Source organism: Eleginops maclovinus, chromosome 11 (genome assembly GCF_036324505.1).
Source record: "Eleginops maclovinus isolate JMC-PN-2008 ecotype Puerto Natales chromosome 11, JC_Emac_rtc_rv5, whole genome shotgun sequence".
Taxonomy (NCBI): domain Eukaryota; kingdom Metazoa; phylum Chordata; class Actinopteri; order Perciformes; family Eleginopidae; genus Eleginops; species Eleginops maclovinus.
The window spans coordinates 19,779,775-19,803,853 of record NC_086359.1 but is presented as its reverse complement, the minus strand read 5'-3'; the positions used below and the strand labels follow the sequence as shown (position 1 = coordinate 19,803,853).

General features: G+C 40.1%; 2 protein-coding genes and 1 long non-coding RNA gene across 6 annotated transcripts in view; 2 read left to right on the top strand and 1 right to left on the bottom strand.

The window, feature by feature from the left end:
- Positions 1-7,795: 7,795 nt before the first annotated feature.
- LOC134872615 (uncharacterized) lies at positions 7,796-8,687 on the top strand. The gene is made up of 2 exons (XR_010166830.1): positions 7,796-7,958; positions 8,364-8,687. It is a non-coding gene; the product is annotated as an uncharacterized LOC134872615 (long non-coding RNA).
- A 1,240-nt stretch (positions 8,688-9,927) lies between these two features.
- On the bottom strand, positions 9,928-16,094 carry eral1 (Era-like 12S mitochondrial rRNA chaperone 1). Its single transcript, XM_063895993.1, has 11 exons — positions 15,868-16,094; positions 14,724-14,882; positions 14,474-14,601; positions 14,313-14,390; positions 14,187-14,233; positions 14,032-14,093; positions 13,803-13,915; positions 12,977-13,276; positions 12,301-12,450; positions 11,533-11,613; positions 9,928-10,289 (listed from the first exon to the last, which is right to left on the bottom strand). Exons 1-11 carry the CDS (start codon positions 15,971-15,973, stop codon positions 10,167-10,169), a joined length of 1,347 nt encoding a protein of 448 aa, XP_063752063.1. The 5' UTR covers positions 15,974-16,094; the 3' UTR covers positions 9,928-10,166.
- Positions 16,095-21,151: 5,057 nt separating this feature from the next.
- Positions 21,152-24,079, top strand: part of fam222ba (family with sequence similarity 222 member Ba) — a 29,323-nt gene continuing 26,395 nt past the window's right edge. The window contains exon 1 of one of the 4 annotated variants that reach the window (XM_063894949.1): positions 21,152-21,293. The gene's annotated coding sequence lies outside the window, so the exon portion shown is untranslated. Of the gene's footprint in view, positions 21,294-22,334; positions 22,487-24,079 lie in introns of those variants that run through there. The other 3 variants (XM_063894953.1, XM_063894951.1, XM_063894952.1) reach the window with 3 other exon arrangements.

Here is a 24,079-nt window from a genome sequence, read left to right as displayed (position 1 = left end):
CTCCAGGGTACAGCGATTTATTTTTCATACCTTACAAAGGATCAAGCAACTTATTGGTTTACATTGGTAAAGTATTGACCCTAAAACATTCATATAAATAACATAATATATTGCTTAATACTTGATTAGGACACAGCTTGCTGTCGCTGGTGAAATTACTGACACATCAGTGAAGTTAAGTATTCCTTTGATGCAAAAGGCCAAATTCAAATTTTACCATTCAAGCAACATGACAACAATTTTGTTTGCCAACTTTCATATTTCACAGCATTTAATGCAAAGACCCTTATACAGTGAGAATAGCTAAAGAAATTCCCATATGCTGTCTGTCAAAAAGTTATTCTCCAAGTGAGACAGCCGAACATAGCATGATTCTACAGTGGCAGTAAGCTTTGAGAACCGTTCAATATTGTCATAATAGCAACAATAATTGAAATATGGATTAACTGCATACTTAACTTTCATACTCCAATTGTCTTGGAAGTACACTGTTAAATGCCACATTAAAATACAAAGTTGAATATCTACAGAACTTAAACATGCAATCCTCTTATGAATAACAACCACTTACTCTGCAATAATTTCATATATATTTTTTCATATATTCTTGTTACTTTTATTAGGGAAAGACATGCCTGAAGAACTCCGCTGTGCCAACCATTTGGTCTTTCTCCAAGAGCAACGAACAGCCAAGAGTAAAAGGCTTGGTAAGTACCAATGAGTAGGTAAGTGACAGCGCTAGTTCTGTTCTAATTAGCAATGAGGAGGTTGCACATGTAGACAATGGGAGTAGTGCCAACAGTCTTGTTGCCGATCAGAGCAATGTCATGATGATGGAAGACACACCTGAACAGGTCTTTGTTGCTCAAGATGTTGTGCATGATAACATTGCTCTGACAGTGAATGAGTGTGACAATGTTGGTTTGGGTAGTAGCAGTTAACTAAAAAATCTGTGTGAAAAACGGGCAGACTCGGCATCAGGTCACTCTTACACCATGTCATCACAGCTGCCTAGCGGTTCTGGGAGTGATCACTGCTACGTTGTTCTTGAGTCTTCAAGAACACTTCAAAGAAAAACGGATGAAGTTGAGGAAAAGCAATTTGCAGCTCGTAAAAAGCTGAGGTTAAAAAGCCAGCAGACAAGTAGACTAAAGGCAAGAGTTTCTTCCTTGAAACTTGTAACAAAAGTTCTTCAGAAGAAACTTCTAATTTCAACTGAATGTGCCTCTCTTCTTGACGGTCTTGATGATGTTCCCAGAGAGATTTTTCAAAGATTACAAACAAAGTCAGTGTTTTCCGAAAACTTCAAGCAATTTGCAACTACACTGCACTTCTACTCTCCAAAGGCCTATGACTATGTCAGAGAGAAGTTTCACTTGGCTTGGCCTCATCCTCAGACTAAACGAAAATGGTACAGTAGCATCTCTGCAGATCCTGGATTTACTACTGCTTCATTCATAGCTTTAAAAAGTCATGTTGCTGAGAAGAAGAAAGCAAGAAAAGACACAGTTTGCTCATTGATGATGGATGAAATGTACATTCATAAGCAAACTGAGTTTTGGTGGGGACCAGATTCATGGCTATGTTGACATCGGTGCTGGTGAGTTGGAAAATGTGGCAACACAAGCATTGGTCCTCATGGTTGTTGCAATCAATGAGTCTTGGAAGATCCCCATTGCTTACTTTCTTATCAACAGCATGACTGGAGCCGAGAAAGCAAACTTAATCCGAGAGAGCCTTGTTAGGCTTCATGCAATCGGAGTTAGGGTTGTCTCCTTGACATGTGATGGACCCTCCCAAAACTTTGCAATGATCAGGGAGCTTGGTGCCAACTTGGACATCATAGACATGAGATCGTACTTTTTCCATCCTGAGGATCACTTACAAAAAGTCCATGTGCTCTTGGATCCATGTCACATGCTCAAGCTTCTTCGAAATGTGTTCTCAACAGTTGAGGTTCTGGTAAGAGAAGATGGCCAGCAAATAAGGTGGCAGTACATTGAGGAGCTCCACAAGCTTCAGGAGAAGGAAGGCTTGCGTCTTGGCAACAAACTCAAAATGGCTCACATTCAGTGGCGAAATCGGAAATGAAGGTCCATCTTGCAGCCCAACTCTTCAGCAGCAGTGTGGCTGATGCCCTTGAGTATTGTAATCGGGAGCTAAAGTATCCCCAATTCAGTGGATGTGCAGCCACAGTTCAGTTTCTGCGCACAATTGATGCGGTCTTTGACGTCCTAAACAGCTGCAACCCTTGTGGAAAAGGACAAAAATCACCCATCAAGCCAGCAACTAAACACTGTGCCAAGGGTATTTTAGAAGAAGCTGAGTCACTTCTCCTTGGGCTCAAATTTAAAGGAAAAGACAAAAAACTTCTATGTTCGCATGCCACACAGAAGAAGACACCCATCTATGGTTTCATTGCTTGTGGCAGAAGTTGGATGGGCATCTACGAAGACCTTGTAGAGCAGCCAGCTGCCCCATGCCGGTACTTTCTGACCTACAAACTCAGTCAGGACCACTTGGAGCTGTTCTTCTCTGCAATTACAGCACGTGGCGGTTACAACAACCCCAATGTAAGGCAGTTCCAAGGGGCATACAAGCGCCTCCTTGTAAGGCATCAGGTGAAAAAGGGCACAGGCAACTGTCTTCTTCGTGACAACACAACAATCCTTGACTCAATACCTGCAGCTGTGAACATCGCACGCAGGGTGGATGTGGAGCCGGTGGAAGTGCTTGTGCCGGAGGATGACACCCAGATGTTGACAATCTGTCTGAGTACAAAGAAGCAGCAATCGCTTACATCACAGGCTTCATTGTTAAAAGGTTAAAACTGAAGGTTACTTGCATGCGTTGCTCACAAGCACTGACCTCAGATGACTCGGTGCATCGAGTCGTGTCTTTGAAGGACCGAGGTGGCCTCCAGAAACCATCACCGGGCATCACTGCAGTTTGCCAAGCTACAGAAAAATGCAGCAGCTTCTAAAAATCAATGAGGGAAAGCCCCCACAGGGAAGAGGAACAACAGCAGCCATTGTCACCCAGGTTCTTTCTGATTGTTCTGAGAAGAATCTCTTCCCACAGCTGCACAGCCACATGTTTGACATGTGTGTTGAGGCTAACCATGTCCATGTTCTGGTAAAGATGGCTTCTGCGTAGTACTGCAAAATTTGATTAAATCATATAGGCGGGAGACAGATAAAATAAAAGAAGGCAAGGTAGTCCGGAAAAAACTCACAAAATTAATCAATTTTTATGGAGATTAAGGACAAGGTGGTTGGTCATTTCTGTGTGTGCGCGCGCCTGTGTGCCTTTATTTATACCTGTAAATATATTTGTGTATTTAAGCTCGTCTGTAGGGTTGTGTATTTAATATTTTTGGTTGTGTGTACATATATACAGTGGGGAGAACAAGTATTTGATACACTGCCGATTATTCAGGTTTTCCCACTTACAAAGCATGTATAGGTCTGTAATTTTTATCATAGGTACACTTCAACTGTTGAGAGACGGAATCTAAAACAAAAATCCAGAAAATCACATTGTATGATTTTTAAATAATTAATTAACATTTTATTGTATGAACACATGTCTGGACACATGTTGTTCACTGGTGCCTAAATGTTTCCTTTATCAGACACTTCTTACTTTTGATAGGGCAACCTATCTGTGAGCAGGATCGCTCAGGTTGAAGATAAGAGATGGAAGGGTTCGGGGTTGGGCAAAAATAATAGCGTTTATTCCATAAGAAACATGCAAACAAAAGACAGCTCCCCGGCACTTCCAGGATGGGCAAGGCCAGGACGGTGTGTGTCGGCTTCCCAGGACCCAGCCTACTGCAAGACAGACCAGAACCAGGTTACCAACATGCTTTATATTAACTGAATGATTACCTGATTCCGATCAGCTGTCTGGTCTCCTGCCGAGCCACTCCCCTCACCCCAGCAGCCGGCGCTCTAACCACACCCGGCTGCCACACTATCTTTCAGGGTGAATGGAATAAAAATACCCGTACAATTATGTAAAAATACTCTATTATAGGAAAAAGTACTCCATGCAAAGTCCCGCAGGTAGAGACATAAGACACAATCGATATGTTTTATACCTCTGACATGCACTGTTGGAAAGCAACTAAGTACGTATACTATATTCTTAAGTACATATATGAGGTAGACATACTTAAGTTTTTACATTTCATGCTACTTTGTACTTCTACTCCACTACAATTCAGAGGTAAATGGTGTACTTTTTCTCCACTACATTTATTTAAGACCTTTAATTACTTCACAGATTTGGATTAATGATGGTAAATATAATCAGCCCTTAAATCAGACGTTAGTTCACCTGGAGTAAAATCAGCAGCTACCCTGCAGTATACAAAGCCATTCAAACTAGCTGCACCTTTACCAGCTCTGAGAACACTTTAATGATCAATCATTATAATTAAAACATACAGAATATTTTCTTTAAAAAAACAATCTGCATAATAAGTACTTTCAATTTTGGAACTTTAAGTATGCTTTGATATTAATACTTTTCCCTACTTTTACTTGAGTAGCATTTTGAGTGCAGGACTTTTACTTGTCACAGAGTATTCCTACACTCTGGTACTTCTAATTTTACTTAAGTACAAAATCTGAGTACTTCTCCCACCTCTGGACAACATTAGTTAGTTACTTTTGCCGGTTCAAATTGTTATGATGGAAAATAATTCAGCTAATTCATTATGATGTATTATTATGGAAGGAGGTACATGGCAGTGGGCGGCAGTGGCTCAGCCTGTAGCCGATTGTACTTGGATCCAAAAGGCTGACGTCCCAACTTGACCGAAAAAGAATAATAACAATAATACAGAGTGTGAGCTGGTAGCTGGAGAGGTGCCAGTTCACCTCCTGGGTCACTGCCGAGGTGCCCTTGAGCAAGGCACGTAAGCCCGAAACTGCTCCCTGGCGCTGGGTACCTGGCAACCTCTCTTCTCTGCCACCCCTCCCTGTAAGAGATTAATAAAGTATGTCTTCTTTTGTATAAAAACATATGTAACAGTGAGGGCAGACACAGCTGGAAACGTGGTGGACACATGGAGGATGGAGAACACCACATGATGTAATGGCATCAAGATTTGATTTGATTGTTTAGGAAAAACTTCACCAAACTGCTGCAGTTGAATCAAACTTGATATCTGTGAACTAAACTGTTGCATCAGAGCAGCTTCCTGCCTCTGTGCCCTGACATGTGCTGAGAATGAAACACTTATCTGAGCTGCAGTGGAAATGTGTGGAGCGTGTGTGCAGTAGATAAAGAGTCAAACCACCCAGATAGTCCCACCTCCATCTTTATCTGCGCCTACAGGAGGGCCTACTCCCCAACTAGGGAGTGGGTTACCATGGTAACTGCCATGTCCCGCCTAACTCTGACTGTCCTCAAGAACAGTTAATACACAGCATCCACAAACACAGCAGTTACTCACTTATATAAAAGCAATTTTACATGAACGAAATACAGACATGTGTATATAGACAACATGCAATGGTATTGTTTTTCCTTATTCTTACATTTCTGATCATGACTGAATGAAAAGTTAGGGTTTTTTTGCAAGTCTTTACTAAGAATATAGTTGAAAACATTTCACCAGGTACAATAATATATAATTGCAATTACAGGAAGTATTGAAGGTTTGCAATGAGGGAACAGTATACATTTAAACCCTCCCCTCCCCTTCAGACTTTTTTTTGTATGCATCTTATACAATTTAAATGGACTTTATACAATAACTAGGGGTGTGCAGTAACAGGCGGAATCGATATAGTGAGGGACAATCCTGCAGGTGTTATTACAGTCAAACAAACATTTCAGTACATTTTGGCAGAGGTGGGAGAAGTACTCAGATCTTTAGCTTGAGTAAAAGTAGAAGCTCCGAGAGTAGGAATACCGTGTTAGGAAAAGTCCTGCATTCAAAATGTTACCCATATTTCAAAAAGTAAAAACACGACTGTCTCTGATTCATAATGTTGTTTCCTATATCTGTGGCTTATTTATTACACTTTATTTGACCCAACACTAAGAAATAACTGACAATTATATGATTTGTTGTGTTATTTATCTGCTTCTGATTCATGATGTTGTGGTTCTGTATTATATTTAAGTTTTCTTATTTTGGTTACGCTTTATTTGAAATGCTCTTTAAGTGTAAACGCTCAGGTGTAAGGGTATTCTTTGGTCAGAGAATATCAAGTTTATTTTCTTGTTATCTTTTATATGACATTATTTGACCTCTTTCATAACTGTACATTCAATATGTTTTATTGTGAAAGATGACTTCACAGAGAGCAGAACCCCTGAAGACGTATTTCTTCTCAGAGACAGTCTGTTATTTAAGGGACAAACTGTCAGGGATTAAAGACAAACTACACCCGGTCATAATTTGATGCTGAGGATTTGACGTGTGGCCTCCCTGTGACATATCTAATAAAAAACACATCTCAGTTCTTCATATCTTGGAATCTAGCTGAGTGCATGCAAAAGAGTTTCATAAGTCAGATAACACGACATCAGCTGACACATCGCAGCATTAAATTCCAATGCATGAATCCATCACGTATAAATCCCAGGGCCACGGGATTCAGAGGACTAAAGATGTGTTACCGCGCTGGGAGATAAAGCTCTAAGCCTTTAAATACACGGTGGAGAAACTTGCATACTGCTGGGTGCTTTTAATTAAAGGGAATAACTCATTAAATATGGTAAAGATGTTATTTGAAAAAAATAAAGGCATGTATGACTATCCATATTAGGTGCAGGGAATCTGGAGATGAATGTAAATGTACAATAGCCGCCCACTGCTCCAACCTCCAAGGAGGAATGTAGAGGTTTAATTGTGTGTGGGCTTTACTGTGCTGTACATGTATGACAACAAATAAATAAAGAGGGTTTCATATTCCCCCAAAATAAAATGGGTGAAACCGTTTATCCACTACGCTCCCAAACTGTGGAACACCCTACCAGGAAATGTCAGAGAGGCCAACTCAGTGGACATTTCTAAACAGCATCTTTTTAAATGAGCTTTTTGTTAGCGACACCCCGCTTTTAAATGGTCTTTTATTCTTTATTATTTATATTGTTTTATTTATTTCATAGGTCTTAAAGGGTTTTAACTTATATTATTTATCTAACAGTTTTAATAGCAACATTTCCCTTTAATTATCTTACCTTTATTATAAGTTATTTTTTCTCTTATTGTATTTTTATACTTTAAAATATAGAAATGTTTGGGTAAACTATGTGTGATAATACAAAAACAATGGAATAAATAAAGTCAAAGAAATATCGCCATAAGAAAAAATGATATGTATTTTGAAATAATAATAAAGGAACGGCAGTGGATAACACTGTTTATTTGCATATTATCATGTGCATTTTTTAAAATACTTTTGTTTTTCTGTGACGGGGTTTAAACTTTAAAAACATTTGAGAAAATATAAGAAATATATTGTTTCAAGGAAACCATATATAATGTTACATTTCTTCATGTATAAAGCCAACTCTGGTATAAAGGACACTATTTTTGACTGTAGATATTGAAAATGGTAAACTCTGTTTTCTATAAAATCAATAAATGAAATTAAGGTATTAATGAATGATTCCTGCTCCTCATTTTTTATACAAGTGTATATTTAGTGAAAAATAAAATGGGGACTTGTGGTATTTTTCTGCGGGTGTAATGAGGGTGTGGGCGGTCAGGTCAGGACCAGATAACAGAATGTCCCCCTGTGCTGTGTGTCTCCTCTCCCCCCCCCCCCTCCAGATTTCCTCACCATATGCTAATGAGCCAGGAGCCTTTAAGTGTCGGGGCCCGGCATGCAGAGCAGTGAGGAGCTGCAGACGGGGACACACAGAAGCCATAAAACATGAACACGTGAAGCGAAGTGCCAGAGGGACGTGAGGGATGGAATGCTGCATGGGAGGTGAGTGATACAGAGACGGGGTCAATGGGGCCTCACGGAGCCCCGGGCCCCTGCAGCAGGTGACAGGGAGGCTTGTGTAGGATTTAAGATGTTGTTTTTTTTAAGCCTTTTTAATTGGCTAAGACAGGAGATATTTTTGGTTGGTTTATTAATTAAATATGAATACAAATATTACTTTTTTTAAACCATTTTTGTATATATTTTTAGGTAAATCTTTTTTATCTTATTTATTTACCTGCACTTTTCTATGTTCGAAAAATAAAACAAAATACATTTATGCAACAGCCTTTGTAATTAAGGATTACGCATTTTAATTTGCATTTGAATACATTTTTTTTAATAGCATTTCCATTGGTTGACCTTCACTGTGTGCCTCACTAATGATCCCCTCCCTTTGCCCTACAGACCTCCCCGTCAGGATCTCTCTGCTAGCTGTTATGTCTTGTGCCCCGGACAGGATATCATCTTATACTGTAAGTTTATTAAAGAGACACTACAGTATAGATGATGTACTATCCAGGGTTTCATTCCCCCACCGGCTCTATCAGCGCACTCTGGCTCCTAACTGCTGCAGGGGGGGGCCGTCAAACCGTTACCATTACTGAGTTTCAGTAATGGTAAGGGTTATACGGCTCTCACTCAATGACATGATGACCTTGAGGAAGAACACAGCAACATATTTTCATGTTTATGTGCGTTAAATAAAGCGTATGGCTTCCAAACAAACAAGTGCCTCGTTATTTTTTGTTAAATCTGTCTCAGCATCCTAAATATCCTGTTTGAAGATGACTGTGTGTCTGCTATAATATTTGGGAGCAGCAGTTAGCTTGTCTAAGTGCTGATCTCTGCCGCACAACCGTCTTATCTAATCAGTTGGGAGCAGGCGTTGCAGAAAGCAGGGAGAGCCTGAGGGGCTGACATGGCTTCTGTGAGACATTCAACCCACCCCCCCACCACCACCCTTCTTCAGGCCACTAGCTGGTTATTCATCAAGATGCCCCGGATAGAGTAACCGTCGAGTTAACTCACAGGCAGCAGGGATGAATCCAATCACCATTATCTGACCCATTTTAGCATCAGGTTAGTGCTCCATATTGCCATCCATTAAGGGAGACAATTTCACCCTCAGGGGCAGAGCCGGGCTTTATAAGAGCCAAAAAAGCAGAGGGAGGAGGAGGCGAAAGGAAGAAAGCAGCGGAACAAAAAAAGTGATAGTCTCAGGGACGCATGGCCACACTTCAAAGGCGGTGGAGAAGGCTAAAGTGATGTGGGAGTGGAGGGAACAGGGTGGATGGTGCATCAGGGACGTCTGAGTGAACATGGCGGTGCAGGTCCCGCCAAGTAAAGAGCTCTGAGAGCCAAAGATAAACCATCCGGCCTTTTCAAAGCTCGCCAAACCTGCTCAGCCATGAACACGCTGTCAGACTCGTGTCAAAACATCCTTTTGATGGGAGTCTGTGTCATGTTTTGCTGCCTAAAATACATCTTTGCTAAATAAATGCCAACAGTTCTCTCAGCTTGTGTTTTTGAAAGAAGACTTCACCCACAAAATCATCATTTGTATATCAATTACTCACCCTGTGTTACCTGAACCGAGAATTAAGAAACACAGAAAGCTTAAATGAATTGAAGTGATTACGTTCTTCATAGACTTCCACATAAACAGCGTGTTATAAAGTAAGGTTTAAATGAAAATACATGCGTTAGAACTCGGATTATTAACTGTGGTGAGTTTTGATATAGTTTGCTTTTCTTTTATACTTCATCCGGACTATTTTCAGGGTTTTTTATTCTGTGATGCAAGAAAAACTACAAAAGTCAAGGTAATGGTGAGTAATTGATATGCAAATGATTATTATGTGGGTGAAGTATTCTTTCAATAGCAATATTTCCTTCACTTTTCATTTATGTGTGAAATGTCTCTACAGTTGGGGCACCCTTTTTCTACCACCGTAATAACAACATCTAATAGGGTAAAAATCTTTAATAGTATCTTCTGAAACTGCATGAAAGGTTGCTACTGATGCATGCAGACAGAAGATGCAATTTCAACATTTAGAGTCCACTTTTTCTCCTTCATACAGCTCCGCTCATGAGGAGAGTCCTCTCTTTAGTTCCTCTTTTCATGTCTGTCTTTGCGTGGATGAATACCAGAAGAGACCTCTTCAATCCAGCAGGATCTGTTTCCTTTGAGTGCTTCCATCCTCCTCAGACTTTCAGCTTTGCAGAGAGCTTCAGCCTCACGTCCCTCAGGAAGACGCGGCTCAGGTCCTCGCTGGCCTCCCGGGCCATACGCCCGACCATCTGGCCCCCGGCGCCTATCACCATCCGCTGTGGACACAAGAAGCACAGCCATATCAGGGACCAGTCAATATTGCGTATCCAAGTATTTAAGGTTTAAAAAGACCCAAATAAAAGTCTCTGTGAATAAAAATGTGTATGATATCTTGACATATAGCTGCTAGGATGTTATAAGGTGTAAAAAAAATGCTTCAGTGTTGTACAGCTTTTAAGAAGCTAAATTCGAGCACTAACCAACATTTTTCAGAGTCTCAAAGTCTTTATCTTCACATTAAAATTGTTACCATAAATGTAGAAAACTGAACTACTTTGTACTCACAGTAACTAATGTGTAGTATCACTTTAACTATGACTTGATCAAGATCATGCTTTGGTAGCTGCAATCCACGTCTGGTGTGAGGCGCCAGGAGACACCCAACAACTATGACCTGGGGATTGTTTTATTTTTCAATATGAAAAAATACGTTGGGTTTTTGTGAGAGATGCAAGCTTAAAATGGAGCATAATTTTAAGTTCAAACATATTCCTAATCTTGAAAACATTCTATTTATCGAAGGATGACGTATCAAATTTAAAAATGTTTCCTGTTTCCTGTCAGAGACTGCATTTACCTCTAACATTTATAAAACGTTTTAATTTCAGTTAAGGAAACTCGACAAGATAGCCTTCTCTCAGGAACCATTCATAAAATAAATGATATTCGATCTCTTTGTTGACTCGTCCCTGTGAATTGTGCATTTGTGAAAGTCCTTCCTGTGTTGTTGTAAAAGCTAAAGAAAGTCGGTCGGTCTTCTTAAAGGTCACTGGCCATGAAACATTTCAGCACGGCAGATGTAGCTTCAAATATTCCTCACATCAATTATGTATGGTTTTGAAAGCTGCTCAAATATTTACAAGGTAAAAACAGGGCAGATGCAGGAGTGGCAAAATAAAATCAGAGGCCTTCAGAGAGGCTACAGGTGGAAAATATTTAATTTCCCAGAGTCCCGTGCCTGAAACGGGCCCAGCGTCTTAAAATAGTTACACTGTGCTGTTTCTTATAGAGTTTATTCCACTTCATTCATTTTACACATCATTGGCATCAACATTTATTTAAATGTCGTCATCTTGATAAACAATCATTTAGAAGGTTTATGTATTCGTCTCTTACTTTGAAAATGCTAATACAAATACTTTAAACATGCATCTATACATACAGGGTCAAAGCTCATTTTTAATACACGATCCAAAGAGACCCTTTTTAAAAACCCAGAAATGTGTGGCGAGCACTTACCATGTGAGTGTCTTTCTTGGCATAAAGTTTCACAGAAATATCCAGCTCTCCATTTTCTCCATCGTCCCAGAGTTCGATAGACTGAAACGGAAAGATTTAAATATTAGAGAGGACATATTAGGCTCAGTTTCAGGTTCATATTAGTACTTTGTGTCTACCGGGACATGTCTCCATGCTTTAATGTTCAAAAAGCTCTGTATTTTGTTATTCTGCCAGTGCTGTGTTGCAGCACCTCTTTTTCCCTTCTGTCTGAAACCAGAGCCCAGTCTGCTCTGATTGGTTAGCTGGACGGCTCTGTTGTGAATTGTCAACCACCTAGAGATGTACCATACATGCACAAAAACCTATGTAACACACTAAAGGAAAGTAACCCTCCCCGCCTTCTTTAACAAAGTACTGAGGTTGTGTTGTGCTTTTCTTTAGAAAAACCTTGCTATGAGTAATTTATTACTTCAATTAAATACATGTATCATCAGCGCCAATCGGAAATGCACACAAAAGGTGGCGAGTTATTCCTTATTATATGAAGACTGTAATACATTTGAACTTCACGGAGGGATTAGCAACTGTCAAATGACACATCCTACAGTAGCAGTAAATACAGAGCGTTATAAAAAGGAACAATGAAAATGGAAATGGCTGCATCCAAGCACACGTCAGCTTGGAGTAATCCCCAGGATCAGTGCAGGGAGGTGGGATGGTGTATTCAGATATCTGTCAACTTATCGGTAACCGTGACTTTGAGTGTCCCTTGAGAAACTGGTTCACCTGTGTGATGGAGTAGGGCACTTCCTGTGGCAGATACTCCAGAAGCTTCTCTCTGATGATGTTGGTGCAGACCTGCTCTGGAGTCTGGTCGGTCAGGACTTCACTGTGGTACTGCCATGAACCTGGCTTAGCCGCAACCATAAAGTAGTTCTACAACATCCAGATAAAGGCATGGTTATAATCAGTAAATAAACCCTCACTGATGAAAATGTGATATTGGATACTGAATTTAAGGCATCTAGTAAACCTTAACAAGGACTTAGAAATGTATTTAAATGTACTAAGGGACAGTCTTTTAAAGTATGTGCGACCTTTTCAGAATCAGAATAGTTCTGATAATGTGACAGTTGCTTTAAAATATAATACAAATAAATATGAAATAATAAAAGGATCAAATAAAAATGAACAGAAATGTGTAAATAAACATTAGAAGTTGTAATAAATTAAATACAATCATATTGACAAAAGATTAACAGTAAAAAAAATCCCATAAAAATAATAAAAGAAGAAATAAATAAGAAGTTAAAGTTAAAATATGCAGATTGAACCACAATATACAAAATGATAGACTTTAGATAGAGGTGTGAGTAAGTATTCATATGATAATAAAAGGGTTTATGTTAAAAACATGCATCCTGTTCTTTTTCCCCTGTTCAGACCATAATCTAACGTATACCTTCAGAGTCTCCACGTCCTCTTTGTCCACAGAGGACAGCATGAAGACATCCTTGAAGTGAGGCCAGCCCTTCTGACTCCTCAGAGCCTTCAGCTGCTCTTTGATCGTTGCAGTGCTCGGATCGACGGCGCCTTCAAGCTCAGCGTTGTCCTCGTCAGGCGATGACTCGGGATCGGACCTCTTTTCAGCCCATGGAGGCTTGATCACTTTTCTGACCCGCAGTTTGCGTCCATCCACCTCTCCACATGTCAACTCTGCTGTGATGTCCAGCAGCCGGTCCTTAGCCTTCATCAGGTCTACCTGAGAAACAGAGAAGCTTCAGTGAAGATATCTGGAAGACTCCTCAGTGCAGGTTAACATTCCTTGTAATGTTCTGGGATGTTGTCAAGGAAAGTCTGGTGATATTCTATATTCCTCTTCTTGTCAACAGATCCTAATACTACCCAAGTATAACACATGTATGCAAAACATTTTCTTCCTGTGTGTCATAGAGCCACTGTTGTATGTTGTGCTTACGGGTCTCTTAATTCCCATTTACATTAGCACTTTAGTTTATATTGAGTCCTCTTCCCATACACCTTCCTGCTGCTGTTTACACTCATTACAGTGCCAAATGTATTGATCTGCACCTGAAAACAACCAACAATTCCCCAACAAATGCACTATTTAATCCTGTTTGAATAAAGTTTGCTGAAACCCAACCCCAACTTTTATTTAGCCCTTTGAAAAGAACAATCAATAAACAATATCCATGACTTGCTTTCAATATGTACGTATGTAGCATTAAACAGGTTTGTAATGAATGTGTCATTCTGTGGAAGAGTACCTTATTGAGCACCAGGATTGCAGGGATGTCAGCGTTCTTGGCCAGGCATTTGAGCACCTCGAAGTCAAGCCTGCTGCACATCCATCTATCGGACACATCCACCAACACTACCACTGGGAATGGACCCAATAACCAAAACTCAGAAACCCAGCACTATTTTTCATCTTCAATGTTAACTCCACACCTTATATATAATTATAAAAAGGCTCAGCGTTAATTGATATCATACCTACGTCTGCTTCTTTGACCGTGTTCCAGGGATCCTCAAGCAATGTCTTCTCCAGGTTGTGTCTGTGGAAACAGAGCAGCCAATCATATTATGTGTTATAATAAAACTGCATATAGATAACAGACTTTTAAAAAAATTAAAAAATAACAAAGCACCTTTTGACCTTTGATACAGTGGTGAGACCAGGAGTGTCCAGTAAAATCTAGGAAAATAAACGAATGGGGTTATGTTTGGTTTTTAGAATGGCATTAATTATAACAATAGGGACATGAGGAACTTACTATCTGTGTGTCCTCCTCTGTTAGGACGCCCAGGGCCCGTGACCTTGTAGTGTGTACTTTCTTTGATACGGCAAACACCTTAAAGAAATGAACATTGACTTCACAAATTGACCAACTCCTTCAGATTAACATCAATGTGCATGTTTAAAAAGGCAAAAGACCTTTCTGCCAAGGAGCTGATTGGACAACGTGGACTTCCCAGCATTGGGGGCACCTATAAGGGCCACTTTCAAAACCTTTGCGTTTTCAGGCTGATCTGGATGTCTCAGTAACAAGGATAATTGTTCAGCTGAAAACAAACAAAATAAATCATTAGACAAACAAAGAAAGGATTTAGAACATTGGATCTGCAGCAGAATGACATCAGCAGGAGTTTATCAGACGAGTTCAGGGATGTAAATCTCTGATTACCGCTGTCTGGCTGAACTGACGCTGGCAGGCGATAAAAACTGCCGTCTGCCTCCGCTGCTTTGCCTTTCTTCAGTCTGTTGAGAAATGCATCTGATGTAATAAAACAAGCAGGAGTGAAGATAAATCCTTTCCTCCCTCGTCTGCTGCAGACAGCGTTTCCTGTGAACACATAAAAACATCTCCATCACTTCACTGCAAGGTTACTCATTCATAATAAGTACTAGGAGGTTATTATAGCACAGTATAACGATTTGTTTGTAAAATAAACAACAGAACCCAACCAAATTGAGTTAAAAAAAATAATGGCATGCCTTTATGCAAGTCTGCTTGTAGGAAAGTGCTATACCGATTTGTTTTCGATAATCGTTTAATTGTTTATAGCAATTTTCTACGTAAAAAAACGGCAGAAAATTGTTCATCCTCTCCTGATTGGTAAATGCGCTGTGTTTTTCTGCTTTATGGCATATTTACATGAATTTATTTGGTTTTGGACCAACAAAAACGAGAAATGTATCATACTTGGACTTTAAGAAACTGATATGGACATGTTTGACTATTTTAGGACATTTCATAGACCAAATAATGAATAAATTAATCTGAACAATAATCAACTGTTAATCGAAAATGAAAATAAATGTTTAATTAATTGTCCTTTTGCTCACATCTTCCAAATCGATGTCAATAGTGTCCCTGAAGACTTGTGATACAATTACCCAAAGTTTTTTTCACCAAAGTAAATGTAAACAGACTTCAGTAACAATGTGAAAAACACATTTTTTGAGTGCAGGGTGGGGGGTTTAAATTCAGACTCATGCAGCGTGTTGTAAATACATGGTAGTCACAGGTGAAAGAATACTACTGAAAGGGAAATACACACATTTGTCACTTATGTTGTCATAATATTCATTTATTCTTCCTGTACCCTGTTTACGAAATGTCTCCACGGATGACAGGCGTTTTTGATGGAAACAGCATTAGCTAACAGCTTGTTAAAGAGGTGCCCTGATTTATTGTGTCGCCCTGCTCCATATAAACGTCAGAGCACGCCTCTAGGCTGAGTTTGTAATTATACCAGGCTATACTAACAGCCTTATACATGTCCATGCTATAAAATACAAATAAAAGAGCCTTGTTTTGGACTAACCCGCTGTTAGGAACCATGACGCACTGTCCTGTCGAGCAGTCCCGAGCTGCAGTCTCGAGAGGACGGCGGAGTCTTTGAAAACCCGCGAGCACACTCTGAGCGCCATGGAGCTTCAGTCACTGTTACTGTTGTATTTCAGATAATATTAAACTTTAAGTCGTTTCAGAGGTGAGAGCTGCTTGTTCACATTGCCATCACCGGGGGGAACCATGTTGTTTTGACCAAAGAAAAACGTCTTCCGCTTTGAAGAGATTCTCACAGAGGGTCGTGTGGAAACTACACCGCCCTCTTCCGACCACTGCGTCAACTACAACATATTCCTCCATCCAGCATAATGTCTTGTAGAAAGTTCAAGATCCTTATTAGACTTTAAATTGACAGTAATTACAGAGAAGCAGTCATGGCAATACAAATCTTGGTTCTAATACTTCCTCCAACAGTGCTCATTGGAAAAGGAAATAATACAAAATGAGGATATGAGAGATAACATCCTTTTTTTGATATGCACAATAGTTACAGTTTAGTTTGTGGCAATGAAAGTCTTCAAATCTTCAGTCCCAGGCTCCTCAAATAGTGCAAAATAAAATATGCTAAAAATATCAAATGAAATGAGGATATAAAAAAGCATGAAAAAATAAGTAACATAAAGGTGCAAGTGCAGGAATAAGCAAACACTATTCATGTAAATCAAATGGGACATATATTTAACTTAAAAACTGAACAGTATAATACATTAATGTTTGTTTTAATAAAATAAAAACAGAAATATGTTGATTGTACACTGATGTAATTGCTCATTGCACTAATTACTACTAAGTGGAGACACTCCATTGATGTTTTCTGTAAATCCCAGAATGCACCTGGGGCCCCAGTTTGTAAGCCACTTGGGTAAACCGGTAGGATATTTGGAGACAAAAAACGGTCAACAGCTATTCCAAAATCAGCTCATCATAATGCGAACACACATCCACCTACATGAGCAAATGGCAGTTCAAAAGGATGACAGGCTCTCAAAGGATCTTATGTGTGGGGCGATAGTCTGTAGATTACTTTGTGAGGGATGGTGCGCCCATGACCACAAATCAGATTGCAGCGTGCAGACTTTTTCTATCCCTCTTGTCCCTTGAGTGCACAGAACAGAGCTTATACCTGAGGGTGCTTAAAGCACAGTTGTGACAATGTTGTCGAGGATAAATTGAACATCCACGCTTAAAGCATTATGCCAACACTGCATACTCTCACACCCCGCAGCTCTTCAGTAGGCTACTAATTCACAATGACAAGTTGACATAATGACTTGATAACCATGACGTGTGTAAGGTTAATCACAGCACTAAAAGGACACACTTTGCATATTGATTGATTACTGTAACGTGTTGTTTTCATTCTGTATGGCAGAGCAGATGTCTCCCTGTAGTCCATCAAACACGCCGGCTGTTCGCTAGTCCTCGAGGACTTGCTCAGGGCGGAACAAACACCTCCACTGGGGAGGATGATGAAGGATATCAGGTAGCTCACAATCTGTCATCATCTAACTCTAAAAGCTCTGCCGCAATGGAAGGACAACAATAAAAAATGGAGCTTTTAGCAGTCACTTACTGCCGAATTCCAATTGAACCAGAAACCAAAAGGATATTTGAGGATCAGTAATGTTTGAACTTTCTCTCTATCTGCCTCCCTCCCACTCTCCCTCTCGCTCCCTCTCAAATTCATTCAAGGCCTTTTCTCCCTCCGGGCTTTCCTCACATGGCCCTTTCACGTGGGAGTGTATCAGAGTTCTTTCTATGACTGCATTAACTTTGGCCTTCAGAAAGAGCTCTCTCTACCTCTAAAAAAAAAAGAAGACAAAAAGGCTTCGCCTGCAGACCATTTAATCATAAGCTGCAGCCCACTTTGCCATTTGAAGTGCACTTGCCAATGAGATTTAGCATGGTGTGATGGAAACCCTCCCTCTGGTGCTGCAATTCAGCGCACTGTTGATTCCTAATCAATCTTGTTTTCTGTAATTCTAACAGAACACTTTGTATTGATATTGAATAGGTCAGATCTCCCTGAATATGCAGAAATGTTCTGCAGCTGATCTCAGACTTTTTTTTGTCTGGCCGTGCACCTTGGCAGCCTCTCCTGTTGATTTACTAATAACACTGTCTAGGATTAGACATGCAATAACTGGCAAGAAGATCTGGCTGCTCATGAGGAAGTTCAGGGAATAATAAGTGTGAGCCATGGGGCATGTTAACAGGGAGCAAAAAAAACAAAACAATCTGTCAGTGCGTCAGAGCATCCATCACTCCATCACTGCTGATTGCAGTGAGAGGCGTGATGCTTCACAGCTGGCTGACTGTCTATAAAACAGCAGCTCCTCAACATTCTCATGCTGTGGACTCCAACGCAGATAGGCTATTTCTAAAGCATCCCACAGATTAATGAGTGGATAGATGAATTTCCCCACTTGATAAATGTGAAAACAGTGAGATTTAACTGTTACGTCACACGAGGCCCTGGCTGTCCTCGAAGGTCCCTCCGTTCAGTAATCACTGCATACGTCCTTGCTCAGGCTGCTTTTGAAAAGATGTGATTTAGCTCCCAAACTACCCATATAGGTCACACTGATGCTCTGATTGTACAATCTCTTTCTCAGTGGGGGAGATAAAGGGGGGAAAAAAACTTTTATTCATTCTAGACTTGCAATCGATGGGACTTGTCTGTGAAGTGGATCAATAATGCCTGTCTTTGAAATCATCACTCACGTCGGTGGTGAATTTAAAAAGCGTAATTAGGAGCAGCGTTCTTAAACATCCTGTATTGACGTCTTTCTTCGGTATGGAGAAAGACACCGCTCTGCATCATTAACTTTGTATTATTGCGTGATGGAGCCTGCTGCTGCTACTTCCCCACCTGCTGAACTCAGAGCGCTGTGCGTGATTGGGCTTTCAGACCAAATTCTCCTCGCTTTCACTTGCTGATGGGGGAAGTGAAGCTTGCAGGTCTAAATTGGCTGGAGTATTGTAATAAGCCCAGATCATACTGGAACCCAGGCCAATGGAGTTATCTTTCACAATGCCATTTGTGCATTTGGACACCTGTGATTCTTTTCTCTAATCGTCTCATTTGATTACTTTTGTGCCGGTTCTAACCTGACATGGCACACATTCTGCAACCTTCCCATAACTTTCCACCATGTTCAGCTTTGTCCATCTGTCTCTCTCTGGCAATAAAATGGCATCAATACTGTGGAGAGGGCAGGTGGGCGGTTGTAATGGAGTAATTTATTTGAGTTGTCACAGAAATATAAGTGTTTGATTAGGGAGCCATACACATCAGGCTGCACAAATAGAACCTTTCATCAAATCACAGAGCATATGACACTATTGACCGCAGAGTTTTCTCACTGGCTTTTGTCTTTCATAATACAATATGTGAAGAAAACAATGATACAAAATGCAAGGATAAAACAGCTCAAGGCCACATTTTGTGCCAATGAAACAGATGAGTATAACATATCATACATTTATATTTCAGTATTACAATTATACACTTCTGGTCTGTTGTCTCTCAATAACACAATGGAGCAACAACAATCTATGTTTTGCTGCTATGGCTTGAATGCAGGAAGAATCATTTTGTTATAGGCTGAGGAACTCACCAGACTAAATCGGAAGTTAAAAGTAATTTAGGACTTTGAAACCCACATTAGCAAATCACCAAGACAGCATGCATCTCCCAGAGAAATACTGCAAAAGTAAGGTTGTTCTTAACAAAGCTGTGAAACTGATTCATGTTTTCACAACTTAGAAAATTGGAGTATTGTAATGCCCTCTTTACTGGCCTACCAAAAAAGGCTGTTTGAAAAAGTTCAACTAGTTCAGAACTGCTGCCAAAACAAAGACTGGGAAAAAACTGCTCCTATTCCTACTTTAGCCACACTGCTCTGGCTCTCCAATTACCTTGAGGATTGATTTTAGGTTCTTATAAAGCACAAAATGATAAAGCACTTTCGGACACTTTAACTCCTTCTCAACTAACAAGAGCCCAAAGGTACTCTGATGTTGGTATATTAGGGACTCTGACAGACCCTTTCTAGATGCATTGCTGACACTTAAAAGGACAACTGGTGACCCCCTTATTTAAGCATGCATTTAGTTGGTGTGGCAGGGTTTTAGTCTTTATATTCTATTGTTGTTGTGTGACATGTATGACATCCTCAACACACATTTGGTATGTCCCTCAGTAGGTATTTTCCAACAAAAATACAAAGACATTTCCCACATATCCCTAGTGATTATGCCATGCAGACAGTATCATTTTAACAGCTGATTCCCCAAAACACAGTCAAGTGAATATGTGGTACCCCTGCATACAACACTGTAAATGCCTAGAGGTGTGGTTTATTAATACAAAAGTAATAGGTTTAATGTAGGTGTACAGGCACATGTTGACTAGTGGCTAAGGGCAGTAAAAAAGTCCTTCTGAAATGTTGTGTAAAAATATAAGCATCAATTCAATTAAAATCAATTAAAGTATCTTTTTTTAAAAAGCTAAAAAGGTGCAGCATTCACTAATGTGTAGTTACTTTTGATCACTTGTAACACCCCTTGAAGTAATCATTATTAGTAATATACAGAGGTGGGAGAAGTACTCAAATAAAAGTAGAAGTACCAGAGTGAAAGAATACTCTGTGATGAGTAAAAGTCCTTTATTCAAAATGTTACTAAAATAAAAGTACAAAGGTATTAGCATCAAAATATACTTAAAGTAAAAGTGCATATTATGCAGATTGGTTTCAGAATAATATATATCATATGTTTTGATCATAATTATTGATTCATTAAAATATTATCAAAGCTGGTAAAGGTGCTAGTTTTTATTACGATGTATACTGCAGGATTGCATGTGAATTTTAGTCCAGGTGCAACTAAATTCTTATTTGAGTGTTGATTACATTTCAAATCCTTAATCCAAATCTGTAAAGTGACTAAAGGTACAAAATAAATGTAATGGATTAAAAATACACGGTTTACCTCTGAATTGTAGTGGAGTGAAGTAAGTAGCATAAACTTAAGATATTCAAATAAAGTACAAGAGCTTAATAACCAAGCTTAATAACACAGAAAAATAGACAACTTAAAACAAGTTGTAAATGAATTTTGATGTTGTAGAGCTTTAACAATAACTTCAATAATGTCCTACAAGTATTTACACGTCCAATAGTATCCCACGCTGCCTGTCCCTTTAAACCGCTCAGTCTGCTGCGCAGAGCACAGCGTAGTCTGGACGGCTCCCAGCCTCTGCGCATGCGCCGGAAGTTGCTGCCGCAGACAGCAGCAGCAGCAGTGATTCGGCAGCGCAGGGCATCGGGAGAAAATCTGTCCGATTTAAACCATGGCGACGTACTAAACGATGCCTTTCGCAGAGGTAAACGGAGAGTAAGTAGTTGTCTCTTTATAATAAGGCTGCTGCATGATACTGTGTGACGTCCTCTCAAATTGTTAAATGTTAAGAGAGCTGGAGGAGGCAACAATGGGACTGTGTATGTTTCAGACTGGCTGGCTAGGTTAGCTAGCCAGAAGCCTGGGCAGTCAGCTGGCACACCGACTGGCAACATGCATCTTTATAGCTGCTGTACTGCTCCCTGTATTGTCTGTGGATACATCTCACGGCTTGCTGTCTGTTATGAGCCAAACCTTTTTTTTTTCAGGTACTAAAGTAGCCATTTAATCCTGCCTAAAGGTGGTGTGTTACCTGAATCAAAACTGGGATTGTGTCGTTGAGCTGTTGTTGAGCTATTTTTTGCATTATGACAACAAGCAGTGAGGAGTAAAACGAGCTCCCTTTGCCTGCCAATTCATGATTATATTTGTATCATTGTGGTATTTATGGTGCAGGTTGTTTTTCTAACAACTCTCAAGAGAAAATGATAACTTCCAGCCAGCTGTGGGAGAAGTTGTGTGTTATCTTGTGCAATTATAAAGTGTGGTATAGCTGTCACTAAGTTGACTCGCAGTGGTAGAATCGAATACACTCAGTAGTACTTGCATGCATTAAATCCAAATTTAGAGAAGGCTTCTCTCATGATGCAGATGTGCGCGCACCTTGCTCTCAGCGCGTCTGCAAATAGCACCTCCTAATATAACGACAGAGGAAAAGTGTTCCCACCTTGCAAAGTGTTAAAGGTGATAACAAAAGGTTGACGTCACCGAGCTCATCCTGATCCTGCCGCACAACCTCGACCACTGAGGAGGAGGAGGAGGAGGAGTTCAGGAGGAGTAGTTTCAGAGGAGGAGAGCAGCTTTTTTTTGTTGCCATAACGTCTAATGGTTCGTGTCTGGAAGGAAAAAGGGTCTATCTCTGATCAAATTTCGGGCAACCTAAGGGCACACTTAACTAATGGGATCCTATCGATGTTTCTCCCCCTCCAAGTCTGATCTTTAAACGGTGGAATGTTAATGTTTCCACAGCCTGTCCGTGTTATCTTTGCCTGCTCTGAGTCTGGCTTTATTGCTATTTAGTCGGTCTATAATGTCATGGAGCTTGACGGATATGATTTAAAAAACCGCAGTAAAGCAACACTTCTGAGACTGACTGAACTATGGGAGTGATCGAGTTTATTCTGCACATGGTGAGATGATAACGCTATACAATTTCAAAAGATACCAAAAAAAACTGTTAAGTGTGCATTTGCATGAGAAGTGTCTGTCGCTGTGAAGAAAGCCATTAGCTTGCCTTTACCTTTACAAAGGTGACTGTTTCGTCAATAACAGCAGGGAGGATGCGCTTAGTGAATTCCTGTGTTACTCAAATAACAGCCTGACATTACTTGCCAAAAGTGCAGTTTTGCAATGTAGCTTTTTTTCTCACCCTACATTTTCCAAAGAGCAGATAATTAAATTTCAGACTGTGTTGTCTGGGAAACTCAGGCCCCTAGACTTTCTGCAATTATTGTGTAGAAGGAAGCCTTTTTGCATTGAGGTGCTATGTTTCCCAGCACAATGAAGATTAATTAAGTCTTAAAAACAAATGACTGCAGGCCTCTTCCCATCTGTAAAAGGCAGTTTGCATCTAATGACAGCAATGACATTAAGTTACTGTGAGATATTGTTAAGCTTAGGCAAACAACAGTATATTTTGCACTAGTAGAAGTAAATGTCTGACTTGGATTTCTGTGTGTGCATTTATTACTTTAATTATGTGTTATTTGTGTGTTAGCTTTGACTCTTAACGGCCGCAGTTAAGCCTGAATGTCAGGAGCACCTGGTTCATTTGTTCATGTAATGCCGATCTGCAGCATTGTAGAAAATTACAGCATTCTGCCAAATTGAAATACCACTTGAATGCATGTGTTAATTAGGGCTCTGCGTGGCTTTTCAAAGTGTCTCTCTGCCCGTGAGTCATGTGCTGACTCTTTGACCTGTCACCGCAAACCCCAGAGCCTTTGCTGAGGGCAAACTGACAGGAAAGCAAGTTGCTTTGTTTTTTTTTCAGCCAACCACTGACAAATGTATTGGGACATATTGATTTACATTGTAGGCAGAGGAGGGCAATTTCCTCTAAAATACTTGTGTAGCATCTTGGCTGCTGTAGCGCTCAGTCGACAATTGCCTGAAGACAAGGTTAAACTATCGCAGAAAACATCACATTGTAGTGAACGTACACACCTATCTAGGCTTAATTTGGTGGACATTTTTAAGAAGAGTAGTAAACAGAGTGAGTGAATGTGATGTGCACACCCACACACAGTTTTCTAGACCTCACTGTTTTCAACAACTCCGGTTACCAAATAGCTAAACAGATTTTAGTTAGTGATGACTGGTTTTAGAGAAAAATCATTATGAGCCTGAGTCCCTGATGTTTTGGGTTGCAGCATTCTCCACATGACAGCCAAACAATCTGATTCCCACCATTGTGCTGGTATCACACAGCAGTAATAAGGGGATAACATCAAAGCTTTGTTTTATTTCTCAGAGACTTCAGAGCAAGACTATGAATAACAGATCACAAGGTACAAAGAGTGAACCAGAGAATCTGAGCCGATTTAATGTTTCAGCTGTTGTTGGGATTCAGTGGGAGCTCATTAAAATACATCGATTAGCAAAGGTCCCGATTCTGTGATTGTTGGCTGTGAAATGGCTCGACTAAACAGCATATTTTTTGATGCAACGATTTTCTGTGCTGGAATGAGCCACTTGGCTCATTTTGGTTTATTCAAAGCCCA

Bases quoted from the DNA above. Each gene is read 5' to 3' on its own strand.
- eral1 (XM_063895993.1), bottom strand. From the start codon at position 15,973: ATGGCGCTCAGAGTGTGCTCGCGGGTTTTCAAAGACTCCGCCGTCCTC. The intron at 13,916-14,031 runs GTATGATATCAA...GTCCATTCCCAG, and splicing joins GGTCAAAGAAGCAGACGTAG to TGGTAGTGTTGGTGGATGTG. The intron at 11,614-12,300 runs GTGAACCAGTTT...TTTCCGTTTCAG, and splicing joins TGCCCTACTCCATCACACAG to TCTATCGAACTCTGGGACGA.